The sequence below is a fragment of the Muntiacus reevesi genome, chromosome 15 (assembly GCF_963930625.1).
Source record: "Muntiacus reevesi chromosome 15, mMunRee1.1, whole genome shotgun sequence".
NCBI classification, from domain to species: Eukaryota; Metazoa; Chordata; class Mammalia; order Artiodactyla; family Cervidae; genus Muntiacus; species Muntiacus reevesi.
Genome location: NC_089263.1, coordinates 53,800,771 through 53,821,118, shown reverse-complemented (window position 1 = coordinate 53,821,118; position 20,348 = coordinate 53,800,771). Strand labels below are relative to the sequence as shown.

The window sequence follows — 20,348 nt, the reverse complement described above, 5'->3', positions numbered from 1 at the left end:
ATCACCCTTAGGACAGCTATACACTCTCACCCCCACGTCAGCCTTCCTTTGTGTCTTTCTACATTTCACTGGAGCCACTCTGAGATGATATCCCCACCTGTTCGTTCCTACAGAGTCCCTTTGGACCACGCTGGGACGCTCCTCTCCCCTTCTTAATCTTCTCATATCATGACCCCTTCCCTGACCCACTAGCCTGGACTCCAAGGCCAGTTGTTTAAATGGCACATTCTCTTGGCCCCTTGACCTTCCACTGTGTCCACCCAGCCACCCCCAGCTCTGGATGAATTCATCTGTGTGTCGTGGGAGCTGGTACAACTCCAAATTCATGCTGGAACCCCACCCAAATTCACAACCCCGAACGTCAGCCAGGCCCTCGGGGCGTATTGTTCCGTTTCCTCCCTGGACCGCGTTGAATAGCGGCCCGCGCTCATGTCCACCCAAAACCTGTGAACGTGACCTAACTGGCCAATAGAATCTTTGCAGATGTGGTCCAATTAAAACGAGATCATCCTGAATTAAGGTGGGCCCTAATTCAATGACTGGTGTGTCTGTGGACACAGACACACACAGAGGGAAGAACACCATGTGAAGACACAGGCAGACACTGGAGGGAGGCAGCCACAAGCCAAGGATTCCTGGCACCCCCCCTGAAGCTGGCAGAGAACAAGGAAGGATTCCTTCCCAGAGCCTCCAGGTAAGTACAGTCCTGCCAACACTTGACCTTGGACTTACAGCCTGCAGGACCAGAGAATCCATTTCTGTTGTTTTAAGTCACCCAGCTGGGGTACTTCGGTTTTGACAGCCCTGGGAAATGAACACACTCACCTTGAAGGTCACTCAGTTCAATTCCATCTCCCTCAGCTGCCGTCCCCAGCTGTCGCCATTCTCCACAAGGCTCCAGACTCCTGACAAATATACTCCCACCCTTCCCTTCCCCTCATTTCATCTTTTCTCAGGACCGATCAGCCAACTAACCAAACTTTCTTTCATCTTGAAGAAATGAAACATTTTCCTCCTTTCTGAACCCCCTTTCTGTTTGGACACTTCTCTCCTCTCCTGTCTCCTCTGAGATTTCACTCCACTATTTGCCCTTCCTGCCTCCGATACTTTCACACTACTGTCTACGGAGGAAGGTCAGTGAAGTCCAGGCGTGGATGCTATCTCACTGGTAGCAAAGGAGCAGCAGAGGAAGGCTGGCTCTTCACAGCCCTTCTGTTCTGCCATGGAGGAGTATACCGATGTTCCTTAGCCTGCTCACCCCCAAGGCACTTAGCTCCAAAGATAATCCACCAAGCAAACCATAACATTATATAAGTTCTAGAATTTGGAAGAGGAATCAGAAAATAGCTGGAGACATAGGATATCCCCACTTGGCCTGCCTGGGATCAGAACATTAGTGCATTTGCTCTAAAAATTCTGGGCTCCCACTCTGTTCAATCTCACATTGGTGATGTCAGAACAAGTTCAATTTTTTTTGGCAACACAGCTAGTGGGATCTCAGTTCTGGCAGTGAAAACCTGGAATTTTAACCACTAGGGCATCAGGGAGCTCCCAGAACAAGTCCATTTTTATTCACCTCCACACAGATGCTTCAAGAGGTCTAGAGGAGGTGATCTTGGTAGTAATTCTCTCCATGGATGGAATCTACATGATGCTTTCCAGTCATCACTGTTTCCTCCACAGCAGGACTTAATGACAACCAGTCCTGAGAGCTATGACCTGTAACTCAGGCAGGGGGGAGGGCCCACTTGGTGATGCAGATGGCTGGGGCCCCGAGACACTATCCGTACCTTGTCTGGCCACAATCAAGCTGGCCATGCAGTCGGGAACGCTCGTGCCTGCTGCAAGGAAAGTAATGCCCATGATGACATCGGGGATCCCAAGGGTGTATCCAATAATAGTCACCTGCAGAAGACGGGGGAAACATCAACACACAGAGGAGCGCCCGTGAAAACCCTGCTTACAACACAGTGTTTTTAACTTAAACATAGTACTCCTCTATCCAACAGAAAAATCTGGAATATGGTTTCATTTTTTAAAAACTGTCTTTTGAGTATTCTTTTTTCCAGATTACAAGAGTAATCTGGGTTTACTGTTTTAAAAAGTTAAGAAAAAAAGTCAAATGAAAGTATTAGTAAAAATCACCTACCATTTCTAAAGACCCTCAGACAACCACTATAAAACTTTTTACGAGCCAGTGAGTCTTAGACTTGAAAATGTAGGAAATCCTGTAGTGAGCTGTTAAAATAAGACCCGCCAGGTGAGCAGGGATTCCAGGCCAAGTCTTTCTGACTCTAAAGTCTGCACTCCAACCTTGCCATCACGCTTTTTTAATTGGATGGTAACTGCTCTACAAAGTTGCATTGGTTTTTGTCACTCAACAATGCAGATCAGCAGTGAGTGTATGAATGTGTGTGTTTTACATATATTATATATATACATACATACATAAGTGTATATATATATCCTTGCTCTTGAGCATCATGTTGTCTTGTGTGAAAATCTCTGGGTTCTCATCTTACTATTATATCCTTAGGAAATGTTCCAAGAAATAGAATCACTGGATTGAAGGATACACAGGTTTTTAAGGATCTTGAAACATGGTCACATAACTCCTCTAATAAATGCCTGACACTCAGGAAATGGTGAGCAGCAGCTGAATGGAAAGCCGTAGAAGCACTTGGACAACCTCACTCAAAACATCCCTTAGATGGCTCACCTCCCCAACTAGAAAATGTGAACAGCAGGATCTTTCCAGGGTTGTTCACATCTCAGCTGATGGCTCCAGTCCCAGCAAATGTTTGGGTAAGCTAGTTTACTTCCTTGAGCCTCAGTTTCCTCATCTGTGAAATGGGCTTTTAAATGAGGATTAAGAGAAAAGATGAGGTGACAGTGCATGGGCTGTGTAAGACATTCATAGATGTATGTTTCCCTTCACTTCCAATCACTCATCTTGCAATCTATGGGGGCACAGAAAATGTGAGTGATTAGCCCAGATGAAGTGTGCTTTCTAAGGGCAGAGCTCAGCCCTGGAATGAAGCCAGAGCTTGTGGACTAAAACGATATCCCTCCTAGGACAAAGCTTGCAGATGGGTTTGGAGATGCTCGACCCGAAAAGACAGTGCTCAGTTCTGCATCACCAGGAACTGGGCAGTGCGTGCCCTGACTGACCTGCTCTGGGCTGTGCAAGGAGAAAGACTGAGGACACCAAAGCCACACAGCTGATGCATCGGCGCTTAACCCACACTGACCATGAGGGAGGTCTCCACAAGCACAGCCTGGCTGTGGCTGACATGTGCTTAATTGGTGATACCAGATGTCATACGTATAGGAGCCTGGGTTATTCTGGCAATAATGAGGATGCTTCCTTTGTTTTCCTTTCCTTGTATCACTGGACTACCTGGCTAAGAAGCTGGAGGGTGGAAGGACATAAGGAAGGTTCTGTGTGTGTACACACCATGGCAACCCGCTCCAGTATTCTTGCTTGGAGAATCCCATGGACAGAGGAACCTGGCAGGCTACAGTCCATGGGGTCACAAAGAGTTGGACATGGCTGAGCGACTACCATTTGAACACACTCCAAGCATTCAGGACCAGAGATGCTACCTGCGTGTGGCTTTGCCTTGGACTCCAGCCTGGGGCCCTCTCAACTCCTGATGTTGCGGTTTCAGAAAGGGAAGCAGAGCCAAGTCCAGAGCTGGGCTGATCCGCCTGACTTTGTTGGTCACACCTGCTCTTTGGTCCTCAGTCTCCCCAGTTGGGCAAAGGTCCTGGATCGGATGACTCATTTTTGAGATTCCCTCCCTTTGGATACTGACAGTCAAGAATCGTTTTCCCCAAAGCCAGGGTTGAGAGATGTGAAGGATGGTGGGGGTAAAAGATGGGCAGGTGAGCCGTCAGTGCTCTCTGGCGCCCCCATGAGGACATGAGGAAAGTAAGCGCCTGGCCCCTGGCACATCTTCCTTTCGCAGAAATCAGGCTAACCTGGCACTGTTGTCTTCACCACTTTCTACCGTGTAAACCACTCAATTACCCGGAACTGAGGCCAGCTGAAGTTCCAAATCACAGGTAAGAGTGCCGCAGCAAGGTGGTTCCTATGACTCTGGCCAAGCCACTGCCAAGGCTCTCTTTTAAGAAGCAGGAATGGGGTTTACAAGACAAGGTGAGGGGGATGGGAATGCTATTCAATGTCCTGCCTCACAGCTAATTAGTAGAACTGATTTCATAATACTGTTGTTTTCATTAATTAAAAAGAAGAAAAAATTTCACACATTCATTAATTTGATCTTCCCTAACTCTCACACCCACTCAAATGTCATGAAATACTTTTTTCACTTGCAATATTGCTTGTGGAATGCACTTTAGTAAAAGAAATTGGTGGGTCCTTTTATCAAAATGTAAGCACGGGCTGGCCTTTAACCCTACCTCAGTAGTCATGTACAGATGTGAGAGTTGGACCCTAAAGCAGGCTGTGCTGAAGAATTGATGCTTTGCAATTGTGGTGCTGGAGAAGACTCTTGAGAGTCTCTTGGACTGGAGGGAGATCAAACCAATCAGTCCTAAAGGACATCAACCCTGAATAGTCATTAGAAGAGCTGATGCTGAAGCTCCAATACTTTGGCCACTTAATGCCAAGAGCTGACTCACTGGAAAAGACCCTGATGCTGGGAAAGACTGAAGGCAAAAGGAGAGGAGGGCGGCAGAGGATGAGATGGTTAGATAGCACCACCAACACAATGGATATGAATTTGAGCAAACTCCGGGAGATAGTGAAGGACAGGGAAGTCTGGAGTGCTAAAATCCATGGGATCACAAAGAGTTGGACACAACTCAGTGACTGAACAACAACAACATCTTTGACTGTCATCCTTTTCTGGTGGGGGCGGGGTCTGTTAGTAGCTATTTCCAACTTCTTTTCTACGTAAAAACACACACCTTGGCATCTATGGGGATTTAAACCTCTATCTGAATAAGCTTGGAAGCAGTGTCGGCTGCACCTCATGGTGAACATGGCTGATATTTACAGTTATGATCAATTTGCTATGTTGCTAGCTCACACCTGATGCCTGAACAGAACACTTTCATCTCCCAATAACCTGCAGACAGTGGTGATCATGTCCATTTCGCAGAGGGGACAACTGTGGCTCATGGAAGCTGAGTCACCTGTCCAGGTTTCATGGCTCCAGTGGGGAGAACCAGGATTCACAGCCAGTTCCACGGGACCCCACAGTTCTTCTTCTCCCACCAAACTGTTGCTCTTGGGTTAAGAGAATGTTGCTCTTGTGCCTCTGAGGCCAACACACACCTTTGCCCTGTGTGTTAGGTGGCATCAGGTGTTAGGAGGAGAGTGAAATGGCTGCATGGATACTACTGAGGTGTGAGTGGCTTGCAGGTGAACTTCACAGCAGAAATGCAGAGGTTCTGTACCCGCTTTTCTCGCTGTTCACAGGCTCCCCAGGTGGGCGAAAGGAAGAGGGGGAACCCCACAAGATGATATACAGAGTGAGGAAAGGGGGGCTCCTATTTGGCCCCACCCTGCCAGTGAAAGGTTTGCCCAGGGAGCAGTCATGTGGGACCAGAGGGGCTATGCCAAAGCCTCTCTGCCTGAAGATTCTAAGCGTAAACTGAGAGGCCATTCAGATGAGTGACTGAGATCTTAGACTCTGGAGATCAACACCCAGGTTCTAATCCCAACTCTAGAATTCACTAGCTGTGTAACTAGTTGCGCAATAGTTGCTAACTGTATAACTAACTGGACAAACGACTCAACCTCTAGGCCTCAGGTTCCTCATCTGTAAAATGGGCACAGTAAAACTGCTTATCCCATTGGGTTATTGTGAGGACTAGAACAGTTTGCCTAAAGTTTATATCTGTGCCTGGACATAGGAAGGGGAGCAGAACATCCCTGGGCAGGGGCCATGGAAAGGGGCCATGTTTGTCTCCCTCCAACTCCAGTCTCCATCACATTCCTCTACAGATGCTGAAAAGGAAGGGGGCCTAGTGGTTAACCCTCCAGAGCTCTTTCTAGAGAGTGTCTGCCATCCCTGCCACATTCCTCTTCCCATCACTCCAGGGTGACATGTCCCAGGCTGTCCATGTGAAGGTAACCCTCCCTCCCATGGACACCGTGGACCATGCTGTGTCTCTCTGGGTGTCCATGGTACACAGCACGGCTTCATAAGACTCTGCTGAAATCCCTTCCTACTAAGAAATAAGCCAAGGTCTGTTAAGGTAGGTGAGTTGCTGAAGGTGATCCAGCAGGGCCTGTGGTCACTCTTGATCCTAGCTCTCCCACCTCTGGCAGATGCTGGGCAGGGGCTGTCCGTACAGTCCACCCCCTCTCCCGCCACTCACCAGCCACACCATCAGGTAGGAGAAGACAGCGATCCACAGCGTGGCGATGACGAAGGTGAGCATGAAGAACTTCTCCCAGCGGGGCTTGCTGCAGTTGGGGATGGTGATGCACAGGAGGAAGATGAGCGGCCAGGTGAACACCCACTTGACTTTGTCCCCTCTTGCCTCTGCAGAGGGGTGGGGTGGAGCCAGAAGGGGGAGAAATACACACTAGGTTACACACCTTCCAGTCTACCTGTAGGTTTACTTTTTCACGCCAAACAAGAAAATGCTATGAATAGGCCTCCCAGCAACGGACTTCGCAGAATGACAGAGCTCTGTATTGTCGACCTGGAAGTGATCTCAGTAAAACAGTTGAGTGTTGACTGAAAAACCACTGTCAGTCCAAATCCTTCATTTGACAGGATGAGGAAAATGAGACCCAGAGCGGGAACAAATTTGTACAGGGCAGCTGGAATGGGATGTTGAATACGAACAGGCTTTAGAGTCAAACTTGCAGTTGGAATTCAAATGACCTTGAGCAATCCCCTCAACTCCACTTCCTCCTCTGACAATAACAGATGTAAGTGACAACACAATAGTTGATGCAGGGAATATTTGCTATGTGAAGCAGGCATAATGCTAAGCATTTTGCATTTTAGTAGTTTCCTCTGCTAAAAGGGAACATTACCCCTTTCTTGGTTGTTGCAAAAATGACATGATGCAATGTATGTAAAACACCCAGCACAAAGAACTTGGCAAAGAAGGTGCTCTAGAAATCTCAGCTCATTTGCTCCAAGGTCACATACTCAACCAGTGGCAGATGTAAGACTGAAATGTGGTGTTCTGCTGACAGGTATAACCTCACTGATCCCTACCAAGGGAACCCACAAACAATTTAACTGAGGAAAAGTGGCCACTGAGTACAAGCATAGTGTAATTATCCTTAATTAGTGGCTTATCCTTAATAAGCCACTGGGTATTTTGAGCACACGCACCCTCAAAACAGGCTTGTGGGTAATGCCAATGATTTGGTGGAGGAAGGACCTCTGAAAATTCTCTCCTCCATAAAAGCAATGAAAACATTGGCAAAAATGGTCTGAGTCAACTTGTTTAGAACTCTGGAAATTAACCAAAGCCTTGTAGCCATCCAGGGAGTGTTTATTTAAGAAAATAATCTGGGTAAAAGTAACAACAGTGAACTTTATAGAGTTTTAACTTGCCTTGTTTTAATTTTCTTTCATCAGCTTTGGAGCAGTCTTGAAAAACCAGTAGCCTGGCATCCACCAGAGGGGGAAGGACAGGATTAGAGCTCCTTCCAAGTCTGTTCCCAGAGGACTGGCATTTTCTGACCTGTCTGCTGGTTTCCTGGAAGACCCTACTTTTAAGGTGTCTTTATTTTACCTGAATCAGAGCTCACCCAGTGTGAATCGCCTTTTCCTTGAGGGCATTTGTCGAAAACTATCAGAGACAATTGTTGAAAACTGTGCTGCCTGCAGTGGTGGAAAACAGCTGGACAAACAATAGGTTAATGAAAAAGCTTAAAAGGAAACGCTGGGAATGAGATATCCCTAGAGGACTTGGAAAAGCTCCCAGGTAGATCTAGGAATATGAAATTTCATGACAGGCATAGGGCTGTTCCCAGGGTTATTTGCATTCTTAGGAAAGACTTGGCTTCCCGGGTGGCTCAGTGGTAAAGGTTCTGCCTGCCAATGTAGGCGCCACAGGAGATGTGGATTTGATCCTGGGTCGGGAAGAACCTTTGGAGGAGGAAATCCACTCCAATATTCTTGCCAGGATAATCCCATGGTCAGAGGAGTCTTGTAGGCCCCAGTCCATGTGGTCGTACAGAGTTAGACAGGGCTGGGCAACTAAGCATGCAGGAAAGACTTGAGAAGACCTTAAGCTTTCACTTCTGCCTAACATTGAGACTCCGAGAAAACAAGAAGTAAAGGCTAAGGTGGAGTTGTAAACTGCCTGAGTGTTAAAGGCGTGCCCCCAAACACACACAGAACCCAGCAAAGAGAAGGGGGCAGGAAGAATACTTGAACTCATGCTCAAAAATTTTGCATATCTGATGAAAAACATTAATATATACATTCAAGAAGAAGACACCTTCTCAAGTTCACATGGAACATTCTATAGGATAGATCATATGTTAGGTCATAAAACAAGCAACAATACCTTTGATTTGATTTAGTCACTAAGTTGTGTCAGACTCTTGCGACCCCATGGACTGTAGCCTGCCAGGCTCCTCTATCCATGGAATTCTCCAGGCAAGAATATTGGAGTGGGTTGCCATTTAAGTATTTAAATCATGTAAAGTTTATTCTACAACCTTTCCACATTGGAAAGAAATTAGAAATTAATAACAGAAGGAAAACTGGAACATTTACAGATACGTAGATATTAAATAACACACTCCTAAACAACCAATGGTTCAAAGAAGAAATAATAAGGGAAATTAGAAAATACTTTGAGATGAATGAAAATGAAAAGAAAACACACCAAAACATATGGAATGAAGTGAAATCAGTACTTAGAGAAAGATTTATAGCTATAAATTCCTATATTAAAAAGGAGGAAAGGATTTAAATCAATGACCTAAGTTTACATTTTAAGAAACAAAAAAGCCAATTAAGTCCAAAAAAAGAAGAAAGGAAAAAATCAAGATTGAAGCAGAAGTATGTGAAATAGGAAGAAAAAAAAAATCCCAGAACCAATTAAATGAAAAATTGGTTCTTAAAAAGATAACAAAATTGACAAATCTTTAGATAGAGTGACCAAGAAAAAAAGAGAAGACTCAAATTACTTAAATCAGGAACTAAAGAGGGATTCCACTATTAATCTTACAGAAATAAAAAGGATTATTAAGGAACACTATGAACAACTATGTGCCAAAAAACTAGGTAACCTCGGTGAAACAGAAAAAACATTCCACAAAGACAGAAACAAGCTGACTCAAAAAGAAACAGAAAACCTGAATAGACACGTAACAAGAAACTGAAATAGTAATCAGAAAACTTCCCTTAAGGTAAAGCCAGGACAAGATGGTTTCATGGGTATTTCCACCAAGTGTTTAAAGAAGAGTCCTTTGCAAAGTCTTCCAAAAGATAAAGAAGGAGAGAACACTTCCCAATTTGCTCTATGAAGCCAGTAGTACCCTGATACCAAAGCCAGACATCGAGAAAACAAAACTACAGACCAATATCCCTTAGGAATATAGATGCAAAAATTCTTAAAATTCTGGTAAACTGAATCTTGCAACACATAAAAAGAATTATACCCAAGGCTATGGTTTTTCCAGTGGTCATGAATGGTTGTGAGAGTTGGACTGTGGAGAAAGCTGAGTGCCCAAGAATTGATGCTTTTGAACTATGGTGTTGGAGAAGACTCTTCAGAGTCCCTTGGACTGCAAAGAGATCCAACCAGTCCATCCTAAAGGAGATCAGTCCTCGGTATTCATTGGAAAGACTGATGCTGAAGCTGAAACTCTAATACTTTGGCCACCTCCTGCGGAGAGTTGACTCATTGGAAAAGACCCTGATGCTGGGAGGGATTGGGGGCAGGAGGAGAAGGGGACGACAGAGGATGAGATGGTTGGATGGCATCACCGACTCGATGGACATGAGTTTGAGTAAACTCCGGGAGGTGGTGATGGACAGGGAGGTCTGGCGTGCTGTGATTCATGGGGTCGCAAAGAGTCGAACACGACTGAGCAACTGAACTGAACTGAACCAAGTGGAATTTACCCTAGGAATGGTTTGACATACCCTAGGTTGGTTTGACATACCCTAGGTTGGTTTGACATACTGAACTGAACCAAGTGGAATTTACCCTAGGTTGGTTTGACAACCCTAGGTTGGTTTGACATACCCTAGGTTGGTTTGACATATGAAATTCAATCATACACTACATTAACAGAATAAAGGATGAAAAAGCACTATCCTCTCAATTGATACAAAATTCAACACTCTTTTATGATAAAACACTTAGCAAACTAGGAATAGAAAAGCATTTCCTTAGCTTGATAAAGGGCACTTACAAACCCCTGACACCTAACATCGCATTTAATGGTGAAAGACTGAAAACCTTCAACAAGATGAGGATCTCTGCTCTTAGAACTTCTATTCAACACTACTTTGGAAGTTTGAGTCAGGAACTGTAGGCAATTCCTCAATACGTCCCACAAAAATCTGTACTCAAATATATATAACAGCACTTTTCATAACAGCCCCAAAGAGGAAACAACCCAAATAACCATGAAGTTACAAATGGACAAACAAAATGCAGCATATAAGTCAATGGAATGTTTTTCAAGCATAAGAAGAAATGAAGCATTGATACTACATTGCATGGATGAACCTATAAGACACTGTATGAAATGAAAGAAGCCAGGACTTCCTTGGTGGTACAGTGGATAGGAATGTCTGTCAAGGCAGGGCCCGTGCAGCAGGGAAGACCCAGTATAGCCAAAAATAAATAATTAAAAAATTATATGGTGGTGAGGTTGCACAACTTTGTGAACATACTAAAAAAACATTGACTTGTATACTTTGTAAGTATGAATTTTATGGTTGATAAATTATAGCTCGATTAAAAAGAAATTGCAAAGTAGGCTGGCAATGGCAGTTTTAGCTCTGAACACCTGTGCTTGAATCTTCCTAAGTCACTAAAAACATATTTGCCAAGAAAAAACACCCAGCCTGCTTATGAATCATGAAAATACGGTTAGCTAGAAATCAGCAAATTCATTCTAGATGCTACACCTAGAAAAACATCTGTCTTCCGAGATCTTCCTCCACATACACTTTTCTGTATTTTGTAATCCTTGCACAAACAGAAGAAAGCTTTCCTGATCAGTTTGTCCAAAATTTCAACCCACATCCCAACTCATCCAGGCTGCCAGAGAAGGAGGGCATCCCCATAAATGACCTAAAACCCTGCATGTGAGGGAAGGATTCACTTTGGGGAAGTGTAAACCTGGACACTTACAGGCTTAGGAGTGTCTTTGCAGGCACATATACATGCCACAGCAAAAGGATAATTTCTTATTTTCACAGACACCAAACTGCATCTGATATCAGTTTGCCTAGTATGGATTTCACTTCTGGTTTGGACATCTGATCTGGCCCCACTCAGCTAGCAAGCCTCAAGGTCCACAATTGTTTACTAAGAGACGATGCTCCATTAGACCTGTTCCATGGCTATTTTTCAACTGTTGGATGAGACCCATTAGTGGATGGGATTCTGAAATCAATTAAGTGGGTGGCATCTAGTATTCCCCTAAAAAGAAAAAAGTATCATAGCTATGGTATATAATGTGTTAAATATTACTCTTAAGACTTCTGTTTCCTTTTTATAGATATCCGTGTGTGTGTGTGTGTGTGTGTGCATGCATGCACGCACAAGGTATTTGTTACTGTGGGTCATGGTCCAAATGTGGAAAACATTCACAGTGATCATGCTGTGCTCCTTCCCTCCACCCCCTACCCCCACCTTCCACCAGTATTCTCTATTGTTTAATCAGGCATTGTAAGACATCAGACACGGAAATGATTATTGTGTTTTCCAGGAGCAAATGCAAGGCAGGGTGAGCAGGCTTCGGATTGGCTCATTTGAACAATCTCAGGAGGTTCTTGAGCACAGGGCTGTCTCCAGTCATCTGGTACTTGACCCTGGGTGATCAGGGCAAGGGAATAGAGCCTCGTGCAGTGAGAGAGCCAGATGGGACCCTGGTTGATCAGCACCAGGGAACAGAGCCTGCTGGCATGTGAGTGCCAGATGGAGGCCGGTGATTCAGAATACGGGGCTCAGGCTTGGTTAGTCTGCATATGAAAAGTGTAGTTCTGGATGGGTAGTTTGCTATCTCTAAGAACTGGCTAGCTGGAGCGATATTCAGTTGTGCTGGGCATTTATTGTTCTTCTCTGCCCAGCATCCATTCCCCCTTACTGGTAACAGCAAGCTATTTTTTTTTTTAGGGAACCGACCCTTCATGCCACATCATTGTGATTTGGAGGGCTGACTCTACTTCCTAGTTCTATGGGTGGGATGTGCGAGTCAAGCTTGGCTAATCGTGCATTCCATAAATACTTAGTGTGTTCATTCTCTGTGCTAGGCACTATTCTAGGTTCTGAGAATCTACCAGCGGACAAGTCAACAACCCTTGCCTTTGAGTGGCTTACATAGGTTTGGGCTTGAGTGGATAACCCATTTAGAGACCTATGTGTGGGTTTTGCTGAGAATCACTGTCTATAATACCCATTATCCCTTCCTCCTTATTAATAGAATCTTATTTTGCTTTAGACAGTAGGTTCCCAGCTAAAAACCTTAATTTCCTAGGCTTCCTGGCAGGAAGGAGTGGCCACAGACAGTTCTGGACAATGAGATGTAAGTGGATGTCTATGTGGTGGGGTTTCCAGAAATGTGACTATCCTCCTGATAAGAAGAGATGGTTTTCGACACACCTCTTGTCCTTTGTTCTTCCTCCTTGTTCCTGCCTGGAACATGAACATACAAGCCACAGGAGCCACTTGGCAAATTGAAGGCAAAAGTCACCTGCTAAGGACAGATGAACAGAAATGGAACACCGATGGTATAACAGAGCTACAAGACTTCCTAATCTCGGGACTTAGTATGTGATTAAAAATAAATCCCTTGAGGTGAAGGCTTTGTCACTTAAATTTTCTGTTACATGCAGCCCAATGCAATCCTTAGTCAGCCAGACACACCACTTGTACGTACACTGGGTTAACCCAATGGGATATAAACGAGGACGGCTGGTGGTCATCTTTGCCAGCTACTTGAGGATGAAGCCAGTGCAGGGGAAAGCCTTGCTGAGATGGACAGGGTCTTGTAACCACTTGAGCCCAATGTCAAGCTTTGCCTGAAGGTAGATTCTCCCGGTGAATCTGCCACTGTGGGTCCTTTGGCTTAAACCAACCTGAGTTGGATTTCTCTAACATCAAGCCTAGACTAATTTATGGGGCAAAGTGATAAGAGGTTGGGGGGGCTACGGGGGTGACAGTGTTTATCCTGAGGGGCACTCCTCTGACATACAATGAGCCCCTCCCACCCACCACCAACTGCCATCCTTCAAGTGCAATGTCAAGGACATCTGAGAGATGCTCACTGTGGACTCTGATGTGCAAACATAAGCGAGAGAAAGAAGAGCTGCTGGTGTTTCTTTCCCTCTTAGATTTCTTTTTTGAAGCAGGGAATCACAATTTAATTATGTGAAAAAAATCTTTACAAATGAACTCTATCAAAACAGATGGCTAATCATACTGGTGCAAAAAATTAAGAACAGATGCAGATGCTAATGATAAACTTCAAACAAAATAATGTGGACAATTAACTACCTAGAGTGGTTAACTTGTGGTATGAGGGGGTGTGTGCTACTAGATGAAGCAGATATTTGTGGGCCCTAAACTAGGAGTGTTTACACAAGAGCATAGGTCTAAGACCAGTGGTTCTCAAACTGGAATATAAATCAGAATCCCCTGGAGCTAATGATTGGGCAGCTTTGGAGTTGCGGGGGGAGGTGGTTCGAGAATTTGCATTTGTTAACAAGTTCCCTGGTGCTACTGAAGCTGCTTACCTGGCTTGAGAAACACCATTCCAGATTGACTCCATTTAAAAACTGAGATAATAAAGATATCATACACTGGAGAGGTGGCCGGGCATGATCAGCACGGACAGGCCTCAGATGGAGTCCAGGTCCTATGAATTCCTTCTTCACTTCTGCCTCTGTAATTCAGCTTGCTCTTTGCAAAGTCTTGATCACGTAGGTCTCAAAATGTAGGGACTCACAGTACTAGGAACTAGGATTTATCTCACTCACCCTTGTCCTCCTCTTTGCAATTGCCCAAGCCCCTGCAAACCTGCAAACTCTCTTAATCATGCCTGTACATGTATAAAAACTCTGTAACCCCTTTGTTTGGGGCTCAGAGCTTGGAGTGTTAAGTTCTCTGGGCTCACCGGCATAATAAACCTGAGTTCTCCACCAAAAAAAAAAAAAAAAAGATATCATAAAATTCACTACTTTTAAAGTGTATGATTAGGTGGTTTTAGTATATTAGAAAGCTATATAATTCCAGAAGATTTTCAGGACCCTGAAAAGAAACCCCCTCCCTGTTACCAGTATTCCCCATTTCTCCTCCTCTCAAGCTCTATGAATGATCTACCCCGTCTCTGCAGATTTGCCTATTCTGGATATTCTATATACCTGGAATCATAATATGTGGCCTTTCATGCCTGGCTTCTTTCGCTTAGCAGAATATTTTCAAAGTTCATCCATGCTGTAGTATGAACAGTATCTCATTCCCTTTTATGGCCAAATAATATTCCATTATATGAATATATTATATTTTGTTTAACCTGATCATCACTTGGATACTGGGATTATTTCTACCTTTAAGTTACTATGAATAATGCTCTTATGAATATGTATGTACAAGTTTTTCTGTGGACATATGTTTTCATTTCTCTTGCATATATAACGAGGAGTTATAACTAGAATTGATGCACCATACAGTATGATTCAGTAGGGACATGAGTTTGAGCAAACTATGGGGAGATAGTGAAGGACAGGGAAGCCTGGCATGCTGCAGTCCACTGGGTCGCGAAGAGTTAGGACACAACTGAGTGACTGAACAACAACAGTGACTTTACATTTAACCTTCTGAAAGCCTACCAGCCTGGTTTCCAAGGTGCTGCACCATCTTACGTTCCCATCAGCAGTATATGAGGTTTCCAGTATACCCACATCCTTGCCAACACATTAATGTTGTCTCTCTTAATTATAGCCATTCTACTGAGTGATGAGTGGTAATCACACCGTGGTTTTGATTTGCTTTCTCCTGATGACTAATAATGGTGAGCATCTTTCATGGATCTATTGGCTATTTATAAATCTTGGGAGAACCGTTGACTCAAATCCTTTGCCCATTTTAAAGGCTGGGTTGTCTTTTTACTGTTGAGTTCTAAGAGTTCTATAGTTCTATATATAGAATTATATATTCCAGATACTAGGTCCCTATCAGAAATATAATTTACAAATATTTTCTCCCATTCCAGGAGTTTTTCCATTTACTTCATAGATCCCATAAAGTTTTAATTTTGATGAAGTTTGTTTTTTAATTTTCATTTTTTGGCCACTTCTGCTTTTGATATATATAAGAAACCATGGTCATAAATATGTACATGTATGTTTTCTAAGAGTTTCATATTGTCAGCTACTACATTTAAGTCTATCTCAAGTTTCATATGTGGTGCTAATTAAGGGTCCAACTTCTTTTTTTAAAAAGCTATCTAGCACCATTTGTTGAAAAGACTATTCCTTCCCCTATTGAATTGTTTTGGCACCCTTACCAAGAATTTTTGACTTTAAAGTTCTTTTTCTTTTACTGCTCAGTTCAGTTCAGTTCAGTCACTCAGTCATGTCCGACTCTTTGCAACCCCATGAATCGCAGCATGCCAGGCCTCCCTGTCCATCACCAACTCCTGGAGTTTACTCAAACTCATGTGCATCGAGTCGGTGATGCCATCCAGCCATCTTATCCTCTGTCATCCCTACTCCTCCTGCCCCCAAACCCTCCCAGCATCAGGGTCTTTTCCAATGAGTCAACTCTTTGCATGAGGTGGCCAAAGCATTGGAGTTTCAGCTTCAGCATCAGTCCTTCCAATGAACACCCAGGACTGGTCTCCTTTAGGATGGACTGGTTGGATCTCCTTGCAGCCCAAGGGACTCTCAAGAGTCTTCTCCAAAACCACAGCTCAAAAGCATCAATTTTTCGGTGCTCAGCTTTCTTCACAGTCCAACTCTCAAAACCATACATGACCACTGGAAAAACCATAGCCTTGACTAGACAGACCTTTGTTGGCAAAGTAATGTCTCTACTTTTTAATATGTTATCTAGGTGGGTCAAAACTGTCCTTCCAAGGAGTAAGTGTCTTTTAATTTCATGGCTGCAATCACCATCCACAGTGATTTTGGAGTCCAGAAAAATCTGGAGACCAGATGCCATGATCTTAGTTTTCTGAATGTTGAGCTTTAAGCCAGCTTTTTCACTCTCCTCTTTCACTTTCATCAAGAGACTTTTTAGTTCCTCTTCAGTTTCTGCCACAAGGGTGGTGTCATCTGCATATCTGAGGTTATTGATATTTCTTCCGTCAATCTTGATTCCAGCTTGTGCTTCTTCCAGCCCAGCGTTTCTCATTATGTACTCTGCATATAAGTTAAATAAGCAGGGTGACAATATACAGCCTTGACATACTCCTTTTCCTATTTGGAACCAGTCTGTTGTTCCATGTCCAGTTCTAACTGTTGCTTCCTGACCTGCATATAGGTTTCTCAAGAGGCAGGTCAGGTAGTCTGGTATTCCCATCTCTTTCAGATTTTTCCACAGCTTATTGTGATCCACACAGTCAAAGGCTTATGGCATAGTCAATAAAACAGAAATAGATGTTTTTCTGGAACTCTACTGCTTTTTCGATGATCCAGTGGATGTTGGCAACTTGATCTCTGGTTCCTTTGCCTTTTCTAAAACCAGCTTGAACATCTGGAGGTTCATGGTTCATGTATTGCTGAAGCCTGGCTTGGAGAATTTTGAGCATTACTTTACTAGCATGTGAGATGAGTGCAATTGTGCAGTTGTTTGAGCATTCTTTGGGATTGCCTTTCTTTGGGATTGGAATGAAAACTGACCTTTTCCAGTCCTGTGACCACTGCTGAGTTTTCCAAATTTGCTGGCATATTGAGTGCAGCACTTTCACAGGATCATCTTTCAGGATTTGAAATAGCTCAACTGGAATTCCATCACCTCCACTAGCTGTGTTTGTAGTGATGCTTTCTAAGGCCCAGTTGACTTCACATTCCAGGAAGTCTGGCTCTAGGTGAGTGGTCACACCATCATGATTATCTGGGTCGTGAAGATCGTTTTTGTACAGTTCTTCTGTGTATTTTTGCTATCTCTTCTTAATATCTTCTGCGTCTGTTAGGTCCACACCATTTCTGTCCTTTATCGAGTCCATCTTTGCATGAAATGTTCCCTTGGTATCTCTAATTTTCTTGAAGAGATCTCTAGTCTTTCCCATCCTGTTGTTTTCCTCTATTTCTTTGCATTGGTCACTGAGGAAGGCTTTCTTATCTCTCCTTGCTATTCTTTGGAACTCTTCATTCAAATGGGAATATCTTTCCTTTTCTCCTTTGCTTTTCACTTCTCTTCTTTTCACAGCTACTTGTAAGCCTCCTCAGACAGCCATTTTGCTTTTTTGCATTTCTTTTCCATGGGGATGGTCTTGATCCCTGTCTCCTGTACAATGTCACGAACCTCTGTCCATAGTTCATCAGGCACTCTGTCTATCAGATCTAGTCCCTTAAATCTATTTCTCACTTCCACTGTATAATCATAAGGGATTTGATTTAGGTCATACCTGAATGGTCTAGTGGTTTTCCTTACTTTCTTCATGCTTCAGTCCAACTCTGTGTAACCCCATGACTGTAACCTACCAGGCTCCTCTGTCCATGGGCTATTTTAAGCAAGAACACCAGAGTGGATTGCCATTTCCTCCTCCAGGGGATCTTCCCGACTCAGGGTTTGAACACATGTCTCCTGCATCTCCTGCAATGTCTGGGCATACTTCTGGACTCTCAGTTCTATTTCACTGAGCTATATTTCTATCCCATGCCACTATCAGGCAGTCTTGATGACTATTTCTTTGTAATAAGTTTTGAAGTCAGTAAGTCTTTCAATTTTGTTCAAGATTGTTTTGGTTATTCTGGATCCGCTGTATTTCCATGTGAATTTTAGGATCAGCTTGTCAATTTCTGCAAAAAACAAACAAACAAAAAACCCCCCAAGCCCCCCAAAAAATCTAGCATGGATTTTCACAATGATTGCATGAAATCTATAGATCAATATGAGGACTACTGCCACCTTAAAAATTTTATTTCTTTCAACCATAAACTTAGGATGTTTTTTCATTTATTTAGATCTTCTTTCAATAATGTTTTATAGTTTTCAATGTACAAGTCTTGTTCTATTTTTGTTAAATTTATCCCTAAGTACTTTATTGCTTTTGATTGCATTATAAATGAAGTTTCTTACATTCATTTTTCATAGTTAATGTATAGAAATAGAGTTGAATTTTGTATATTGACTTTGGAGCCTGCAAGTTTATTAATTCTAATGGTTGTTTTTTGTGTTTTGGTAGATTCCCTAGGATATTCTATATATAAGGTCGTGTCATCTATGAACACAGTTTTATACTTCCTCCTATCGAAATTGAATGCTTTTTATTTTTTTCTTGCCTATTTACCCTGGATAGAACCTCCAGCACAAAGCTGAATAGAAGAGGTGAGAGGTGTCTTGTTTCTAATCTTAGAGGGAAAGTTTTCTATCTTTCACCACTGAATATGACATTAATTTGGGGGTTTCTGTAGATGCCCTTTATCAGATTGAGGAAATTCACTCTATTCCTAGTTTGAGTGTTTTTTTTCCCCCATTAAGGAAGGATGTTGGATTTTGACCAATGCTTTTTCTCTGTCTGTTGAGATGATTGTGCAATTTTTGGCCTTTATTCTAATAATACAGCATGTCTTATTGTTTTTCATGCGTTGAACCAACCTTGCATTCCTGGGATAAATCTCACTTTGTTAAAGAGGAAAACCAAGTCCCATGAAGGTTAATGAGCTGCCCAAATCTCACAGAAAATTAGTGGCAGAGCCACAAACAGACCCTGCATGCCCAGCCAGTGACCTCTGAGCTGGCCCTTATGGGGAGGTGAGGGGATGCAGTTGAGGTTGGAACGCTGTCAGGGATGGGTTAAAGAACTGTCCTGTCACCATTATTCAACATTTGTGTTGTGCCGTACACATTTTGGAGGTGGTTTTCACAAGCACTATTTTTCATATCAACTTGGGGTAGATATTCTCCCCATTTCACAGGTAAGGTTTGGTGAAGTTCAGTGACTTAAACATCACAAGCTCAGAGACAGTACCAGGATTTGAATGCAGGTCTTTAGAGCCTAAATCTTGACTCCTCTGTACCATCCTACTTGTCTGCTCTCTGAGTCCCATGATTTCAAAGCCTGTGAAAGTCCTTTTGCTGCCCACTGGTGGGCAGCGTCATCAACTGTCAGATTAGAGTCTTACACTTTTAGCTCATGGCTGTGATTGAAACAGAAAAATCCTCTTAAGTAGCGGAACCATTAAAGTTTTCTTATTCCTTGGGGGTGAATGAATCTTACCATCAATTTTTAGTTACTTCTAACACATTTTTGTTTTATCCTTAGACTTACCATCAAACTGATTGCTCTCTGAAGGGCACAGAAACTTCATGGTTAATGACAGCTAGATTGCCAGGTTCAAACCCCAGCTCCGGCATATTCTATCTCTGTGAACTTGGAAAAGTATTTAGCCTCTGGGCATCTCAGTTTCCTAAGCTGTGAAATGGGGATAACAACAGTTCTTACCTCGCAGTACTATTGTGAGACTAAAATGAGCCAACATACGAGATGCATTTAGCACACACTTGGTAAAGAGTACGCACTAAATTTTAGCTTTTGTTGATAATAATGGTCAATTAAGTTCCACTTACTGAGTACCTACCACTGTCAAGCACTGAGTTGGGTGCTTTTCTGGAAACTAAAACAGGTTTAAGACCCTGATGCTGGGAAAGATTGAAGGCAGGAGGAGAAGGGGACGACAGAGGATGAGATGGTTGGATGGCATCACTCACTCAGTGGGCATGAGTTTGAGTAAACTCCGGGAATTGGTGATGGACAGGGAGGCCTGGCGTGCTGTAGTCCATGGGTTCGCAAAGAGTTAGACACAATTGAGCGACTGAACTGAACTGAAAACAGGTTTCAAGAAGTAAGCTGTCTAGCCCAAGGTCACATAGCTAGGAAGTGGCAGACCCAGAAGTCCAATACCAAAGCCATCTTAATGACACCATCTTGAACCCTGAAGTGTGGGTTTTGAGCCTAAGGGCACTGGAGAGACCAGGGGGGT

At 43.3% G+C, this 20,348-nt stretch overlaps 1 protein-coding gene across 1 annotated transcript in view; it reads right to left on the bottom strand.

The window, feature by feature from the left end:
* Positions 1-20,348, bottom strand: part of SLC24A4 (solute carrier family 24 member 4) — a 184,085-nt gene that overhangs the window by 12,485 nt on the left and 151,252 nt on the right. The window contains exons 13-14 of the mRNA XM_065906763.1: positions 6,355-6,521; positions 1,791-1,905 (exon numbers count right to left, since the gene is read on the bottom strand). Of these exons, the coding sequence (XP_065762835.1) occupies positions 1,791-1,905; positions 6,355-6,521 (282 nt within the window). The remainder of the gene's footprint in view (positions 1-1,790; positions 1,906-6,354; positions 6,522-20,348) is intronic.